We start from the raw sequence: 8,045 nt of genomic DNA, 5'->3' as shown, positions 1-8,045 counted from the left end.
CACACCCGAGGCTCCTTCCATCCTGGACATCTTTGAGCAACACACACAGGAGGTTCTGAAGAGACTAGAGATGGGCCCCTTTGAGGATGTACGCATCACGCACGCACGCACACCTGCATTCATTCATTTAACAGACCCTCTAATCCAGACAGTCAAGAGCTTGTGAGGATGTGGCAAGAAGAGCATGAGGCAGGACTCCTCCTTCAGCCTGTCACTGTGCTCTGACTCCCCTGTTCAGGACTCCTCCTTCAGCCTGCAGTTGAATGGCAAATTCAACAAGGCATCCACGGCCTCCGCCGCCGCCGAGAAGAGCCTGGACAACCACCTGCGTCTGGTGCTGTGTAATGGGCGCATCATCAGGTCAGCACACTCTCGCCATCTGCTGGTGACTCCCAGACACACTCCTTGACAGACCCAAACCAGTTAGTTGATTATCGCTGGCATCTAAGAGTTTTCATTGTCTCATTACTTTTTTGAGATTACGTAAGTTTTTAGTTCTTGTCTGTAACTAAAACGGCTCATTATGTTGTTTCCAAAATGCACTCTAAATGTATATAATGTATATAATAGGCTGTAGTGAAAATGCATTTAAGTTGCTGCTGTGCCCTGTGTGACTCCATGTTGGACTCCTCACAGGGACGAGAGGTGGCACATCCGAGCAAAGAACATGGCGGAAGGCATTCACAAGCAGAGCAGCTCCCTTGCAAAGGATAGGAGCGAAGACGAGAAGCAGGAGCAGGTGGAGCAGAGCTGTGCAGCAGGACTTCAGAACCCCACGCTTCTTCCAGGTGAGCATCCCCTCCTTGCTGCGCCTAGCGTAAAGCTCCTAGCGTAAAGCTCCTCTTTGACCTATTTGGCCACAACTGCTTCCTCATCTCTGATGCGAGACCAGCACTGTAGGTGTTGGTCGAACCACCAAATGATCAACATGTCTTCTTTTGACCTTGGTCACAGTACACCTGTACCAGGTAGTCGGTGTTCCTAATGGTTCGCTCAGTGTCTGATGGGAGGGAGGATAGGGCAACGTTGTGGACCGCCAGGTTGGTTCCAAGGCCTGGGTGGAGAAACACAGACACATGCATGCTGCAAGCGCACTGACACAAAACGTGTAACCGAGATCCGAGCCGACGGGTTTCCTGTCTGATTTCAGAGCTTTGTCAGAGGGAGGGCTCAGAGCTCCAGAGCGGAGAAGCAGGACCATCCGGTTCCTCGTCTGACTCTGAGGCTGATGAGGACTGCATCCGACAGGTGTGTTACACCAACTGTCCCTGTCTAGATTGGCATTTCGTAGTGGAAGAACGTAAAATGTGTTATTCTGAGATCGTGTGTAGTGCACACGGGCCATGTGAGCTGACGCTGTCCATCGCTTGTGGTTGGCAGCAGTTCTTCAGTGGCGGTTCGGAGTGTCCTCGGCCTTATCCGTAGCTCACGCTGCCTCCTCTCGCTGTGCCAATTTTCACCCACTTGTCTGTGCTCCAAAGAAAAAGCAGTCGACCTCTGGAGAAGATTCTGAGAGCTCATCGAGGGAGGAAGATGAGGAGGACATGCTGAGGAAGAAGGATGTCTCTCCCAAGAGGATGACCACGTGCAGCTCCAGCGACCCAGCAGACTTCGGGCATGCCGGCCAGCGACTTGGACACCACAGCAAACTTCTTAAAAGGTCAGAAACCGTACTTGCTTTGTTTGTTCGCTGATCACATACAAACACTGCTTTGGGAGCACGCGTGTCGTCTTTTTTATACTTGTGTCTGTGACAAAAGGGAGAAATCCAGTCACTTGAATTTAACCCATATTGGTAGCTTTCATACTTGGACATGCGCACCTGTTCCATTATAACGCAGAAACCTGCTCTGCTCAACCTGTGTTTCAGAGACCCTTCTACCTCACCGAGCACAGAAGAGGATGCTATTCAGGGCATGCTGTCCATGGCAGGCCTGCTGTACCCTCCTCTGTCAGAGGAGGGTGCCAGCTCCCAGGAGTCTTGGTGGTCCTGTGCCACCCAGCCATCCACTGACTACAGTAAGGGTTTACTAGAAAAGTCTATGCAGTTGCATTTGTGCTGGAAAGTATCACTCTTCTCCCAGCTGGGCCGGTGGTGATTCTTATATTCCATATTCAATTATTTATATTTCTATTATTATTAATTTAGTTTTCTTTTTTTTTTGCCCAGAAGTATATGCCTTCCCTCCTAACTTCAGAAAATGCATATCAAAAAAGTGGATTGGGGGGGTTATAAACAAATTATTTAAATAACGTAAGAAACATTGTCTTACTCGTATGCATTTCTATCCAACAGTGGTACTAATCTAAACTGCTCATTAGTCTGCCTTCATGTCCCTTCTGGTGAGATTTTGAAGGGTTCTGTAATGTAACTCTATTAGCAAATTGGCAGGAAATCTGACCAATGAAATGCCTGATTTTCACCATGGAGGCGGGCCTTCTAGCATCCTGGCCAGCGTTCTGAAGACGGGGCTTCAGCATTGCTAGTACAACGTCACTGTCAACTTTAGCAATGAATATGTAATTAAAAAGGCGGGCTAATAATTAACCTGCAGCATACACGCTCACACTGTAATGAAATCAACTGTAGGTGCGTTTTGAGGACTGCTGTATAGCATGTCGGTTGACTTTTGGGGGTTTTTTGTTTGTTTTTCCTCAGGTGGGAAGGAGCCTGCATCAGGGGAAGAGAACCCGGATTCAGACAGCAACTCCACAATCAGCAGTCAGGTAAAGCCAAGCCCTCGCGGCCCCACGCCAAACCCGGGCCTTTCTGTCACTCGGGTGGGCCTTTCTCACCCAGGCGTGTTCGTCTGTGCGGTGCAGGAGGAGAGGCGGGTGCCAAGGCAACAGCGTAGGGAGGGCGGGGCCAAGCTGGACCACAGACCCCAGGAGAACCCTAGCTTCACAGACAGCCAAGGCAGCAGCAGCAGTGAGGCCTGGGCTAGCCACGCCCCCTCACCAGGATGTGGGGAGAACCACACCCCCTCAGACTATCAGTACTGTGAGACCTCTCTGTCCCCACCCCTGCACCCCTGCAAAAGGCCAGCCCCCAACCCTCCACCAATCAGCAACCAGGCCACCAAAGGCAAGTGGTCCCCTGCCCCCACCCATTTACTAAAGTGACTTTTAGCAAACAGAACCTCTGCTTTTGAGTTTACTATAGTGCTTGACACACAATAATTAACGTCTTTAACTGTAATATTTCTCATATCATTTGCAATGGGTTTTTTTTTGTTTTTTTTTCTCTCACTGTGCTTTAATCATGGTTTCATTTTTTTGTTTCTCCTGCTTTCTCAGGGAAACGTCCGAAGAAAGGCATGGCCACGGCTAAGCAAAGGCTGGGGAAGATTCTCAAACTCAACAGACATAAACCATTTTTTGTTTAGTATTGAAGGTGATTTTCAACCTGTGTGACTGCTAGACAAACAGAACTTCTATATCTTGCCCACATTCATTTGTGTGTGATGGGTCACAGGGTATTTTTTTTAAAAAGCACAGTCCTACACACTGAATGTGTCAGAAGTAAATGGTTATGGGAACACAGTCAACAGCAAGTAGCAGAGGATATTAAAGTCTATTTCTGCATTTCACTTAGCAGAACCCATGGGTATTGCGTTTAGTACTGGAAAGACCTTCACTTGTGGAATCCAGCATTTCAGCTCAAAGGTGTTGCGAAACCTCAGGACCATTGAAGAGGAGATTCCAATGAATGTCTTGGATCACAATGTTGTGTTTTTCTTCTTGCCATCCTTCCTAGAGGAAAGCACACAAGAAGAGGGGCATTTTTTCCACCCAAGTGTAGTATGTCGAAAAACGGCATCCTGCTTTCTGTGACTAACTTCTTGGATCTTCCTTTTGAAGCTGTTAGTCAAAATTAAATTAATTAATTAAAAAACAGATGAAATGACTTTCTAAAATGGTGCTGACTTGCATCTGCAGTGCTACCGATCCACAAGGCCAAGCGTGACGGGAGGGACGAGCCTCATAGCCCTCGTCTTCCTCATCCCTCCTCCTCCTTAATTACGCTAGTTGAGGAAATACCATGTAGGAGAATGTGACTCAAACTGACTCAAACTAAATGACCATTTGTATACAGTGCGGAGACAGAAGCAGGTTCCAATCAGCGGATCAAGTTCTGTCATTAATGAAAAACTTATTTTTGTTAGAATTTTATACCCCTGAACTCCCATTTGAAAATCACGTTTGCGTTAAATGGAGGGAATGCGAGATCGGAAGGTAGTTCTCTCCCGCCTTCTAGTGGGCAAAGAAATATAGACACGATGTGCAAAAGTGTCCTGTGCATACGGAGATGTGTGGAAAGATCTTTTCCTCTTAATTTATTCCAGTTTTTACACTTTTGGTGCTTGTTTTTCACTGTTGTATTTGTTACTTTTGTTGTTTTAAATGTGTATTTATTGCTGAGTGTTCAATTATTTTAATGTGAACTTTTTAACTTTGTTTTATGCGTTCCTTTGTGCATACACACTGATCTAAGAGGACCAGTGTTGGAAACATTGCAGCAACATAAATTGGATTTTTACATTGAGTTTATACATTTTTTTGTTTTGTTTGTTTGTTTTTTAAAATTTCCTTTATATACTCCAACCTGGGGAAATGAATGAGTCAAATATCTTTTGATTTTGTCACCTAAACTGCAAGTATGCCAGTATGGGGCCATTGCATTAGCATTTTCATGCTGGTGTTATGCAAATTTCTACTCTGCCCCATCACAGAACTCGTGAGGCAAGCAAACATCATTTTAAACAGTAGTTCCTTTTAAGTAGAGTTAAGACTCTACTTAAGTAGAGTTAAGACTGCTGTTGAATACATTACATCAGACCTTCTTTTAAATGCTTCAAACATTTACTCTTTGGAATTGTTTGCAGCAATGTAATTTTAACTCCAAACCCCGTACAGGTTTTGCAGCCTCGTTATTCTTAACTGAAACACTGAATTGGTGAGTATTGTAAAATAATAAGAATGATCTCTTTTCCATTATGGATAGATGTCGATGGGGAGGAGGCCTTTGACTCTCTGTGTTGGTGTGTTTGGCTACTCATCTTTTTACAAAGAATTGAGAGAGTATTTATTTTTCTAAGATGAGTCTTAATCCATGTAGAGAGACAATTTGAAGCTGTAACAGTGTATGGGTTTTTGTTTGGTTTTTTTTTTTAGTTATAGTTATGACTTCTTATGAGACACCGAATGCCGTGTGTGTGAGACTTGCTCTGGTTCTATTTAGTCTGAACAACCTCAGGTAATCATCAGACCAGAGTTTAAGGATTTGGTCCCTTTGAATGCCAAATAATGTGATTATTTTAATTGTGAATTTCAAGTCCAGTTGCTTCAATTGCAGTGTGCCTCAGGAAGCCATACCCAGCCCTCAAAATGTCACAGATCCCAGCAACAAGTGAGCCAGGGATATTGTGATATTCTCTGCATTCAGGTTAATTTTACAATACATATCCACACAAACAATAGTACCGTCTTCCCATTCTTGCTATTTCACAATCAGTGTTACTTGAGAGCATCTCCTTTGATCCAAGCAAACCTTTTTTCAAAACATATTAGGAAACTAAAAGCAGTAACTTCTTCAGGCAATAAAACACTCTTCTTGCAGGTTTCCAGACACTTCTGTTTTTTTCGGTTTTTGTGGCAGATGGAGCTGTTTTTCAAATCTTAATGGGATACAACAATAACTACTCAGGACAGACAGCTTTTGGTATTTATTATTTGTAAGTACTTGGAAACCTATATACTTTGGTTAACCCAAACGTTTGAAGGGCAACTATTCCTGCAGTTCAGGGCGAGTTTCAATGTTTTTATTTTAGTGTTTGAGTTTCCCTACTGAGTTATTAGCTAAATATCAACTTGTTCTTTTTGTCTGCTACCTGCCAAATTGTATTGCACTAATTTTAATCTGTCAAACTTTTTTCACGCAGCCTTGAAATTATCTTTTGAACAAAGTTCACCTAAGACCCCAAGGTCCTTTCATTTAAAATGGAGTTACCCAACCCTGCTTAGGGAGATCAATGCAGCTGGAGAATTTAGGTCCAACGTTAACACACCTACCTATAGTCCTCCTGAAGACTTGGATTACTGGGATTGTGTGCATTAGATCGCGGCTATACTGCCAAGAGGGAATTCTCTAGGAGTAGCGTCAGTTACCTCCGGATTAAAACCCTAGTCATAAGCTGCCAAAAACCCTCCAAGCCTAACAAGGAGTCTTGGGACAATGTTTGCAACAATTTCTTGTTGGAGCTTTAATGTCATGTCTGCTTTACATGTTCTTTACAGACTTACGTATATTATGGTGCTATGATGCTAATTTGACCAGTTATCTGGCCAAAGTGCATATTATACTGCTGGAATGATGTTACTCAAAATCTTTTAATTGTTTTGTTTGATGGTTGGAGATGTGCATTATTTTTCAAAATTCTGCACTAACCAAGCTCTGCATAGCAGTGTTCCATACACTACACTGTTCTGCTGTACTTCTTAAGCCTCTCCGCATACTTTGTAATATGTTGATAGCGTTACTGGCCTGCAGGCAGGGTTTTGTAGCTTGCAGTACATTTTACTTGTACAGTATTTATTTGGCATTCTTTATTCTATCTTTCCTTTTTGTCCTGGTCAGTTTTACACCGAATGGAAATGGTCAAAGTGTGTACTTTTCATAGTTTCAATGCTATAAAAAAGTTTTGGGGTTTTTTTTTTTGGTTTTTTTGTTATGTAATTTGTCAAATATTTGTCGCACTGTATTAAATTGCATTGTATCTTTTGGATCTTTGAAAAATTCAGTTGTACAATGTGGCCTGTATATATTAAAAGATTTATGAGTGAATTTGTTCTGCTTGTGAGTGAATTTTTGCCTCTAGCTGTAACGAATCTTTCCTTGTGACTGTGCTCACTAACTGGCTGACTATTTGAAAGTCTCAACTGTAAAACCACTTCTGCAATGGACATTTAATATGATAATTAATTGTTAATTCTTTAGTAAAGGTTGACGCTTCTTTCTCATTTGGTCTCAAAATATTCAAAACTAAACTGGCACAACATCAGACACCATTGAAAAGATAGGAAGCATGTTCCCAAAAAAATACATTTTTATTTATATGAGGAGTGGTTTTTTTTTTTACTGCTTAGTAATTGTCTTACAAAGCATATGTGGAGTAATTTTGTCATGTTGAATGATGAAGCGATAGTCAGCTTTCTCTTTGTTTTTATATCTTAGCAGTAGACCATGGCTTAAAACAAATCACAACTGAAAAAATGCATTCCACTTAATTCTGATCAGTATTGTTGTATAACCAGGATCCTCCTTCTGGCGTTTTCCAGGGTTTATGTTTGGTTGTCTTTTTGATGTGCAGAGCAGTGGAGATCAACAAAAAACATGTAAAAGGTAAAATCTCTAAATATTTGCATATAGAGTAAAATAAATAAGGGGGGGGGGGGGGGAAACACATTGCCGTGCTTGCTTGCTAAGAAACACCTTGATAAGATGAATGTTTTTGGCAAATTTTCACAGCATTATGTTTAGAGAAAATAAACCACTGCATACCAGAGCTCCTCCTTTAGTGAAAAACAGTGATCAACACGTTCAACAAATTACAGTAATCAAAAACACAGGTGTAAATCAACAACAAAGTAGCACTAAAAAAGCCACCATGTACTTTAGAACTGCCAAGTTAGCATTCTGACCTCATTTCTATTCAAATGGCCTAGAAAGCATTCTGAAGATATACACAAGGTGATAGATTTGCATATAATAATGGTCCAATTAGCTCCTAACCACTGCACCAGACTAATTAGCAGCTGCTGAAAGCATTAGGTTGTGGATATTACAACCAAATCTAGTTACTAAATATATAGTTTACATTTTTCCTTCAGTGGACTTGTATCTTTGTTTAGTAAAGATATAATATAAAATGTTATACTGTCCATATGATTGTGACTTAAATATCTGCTCATATTTAAGGAGCCATTCATGCTTTATTTTTATCTATATATTTCTTAATTTATTGTCTTTGAGTACACACACTACA

At 41.9% G+C, this 8,045-nt stretch overlaps 1 protein-coding gene across 1 annotated transcript in view; it reads left to right on the top strand.

The window, feature by feature from the left end:
* Nucleotides 1–6,832, top strand: part of kdm7ab (lysine (K)-specific demethylase 7Ab) — a 25,116-nt gene extending 18,284 nt beyond the window's left edge. Inside the window, exons 12-20 of the mRNA XM_035532315.1 lie at nt 1–88; nt 239–360; nt 637–788; nt 1,151–1,248; nt 1,482–1,660; nt 1,871–2,019; nt 2,660–2,727; nt 2,824–3,085; nt 3,298–6,832. The exon at nt 1–88 is cut by the window's left edge and continues 152 nt beyond it. Of these exons, the coding sequence (XP_035388208.1) occupies nt 1–88; nt 239–360; nt 637–788; nt 1,151–1,248; nt 1,482–1,660; nt 1,871–2,019; nt 2,660–2,727; nt 2,824–3,085; nt 3,298–3,386 (1,207 nt within the window). The 3' untranslated portion in view covers nt 3,387–6,832. The remainder of the gene's footprint in view (nt 89–238; nt 361–636; nt 789–1,150; nt 1,249–1,481; nt 1,661–1,870; nt 2,020–2,659; nt 2,728–2,823; nt 3,086–3,297) is intronic.
* Nucleotides 6,833–8,045: the final 1,213 nt, after the last annotated feature.

Source organism: Electrophorus electricus, chromosome 12 (assembly GCF_013358815.1).
Source record: "Electrophorus electricus isolate fEleEle1 chromosome 12, fEleEle1.pri, whole genome shotgun sequence".
NCBI classification, from domain to species: domain Eukaryota; kingdom Metazoa; phylum Chordata; class Actinopteri; order Gymnotiformes; family Gymnotidae; genus Electrophorus; species Electrophorus electricus.
This window is presented reverse-complemented; position numbering and strand designations above follow the sequence as displayed.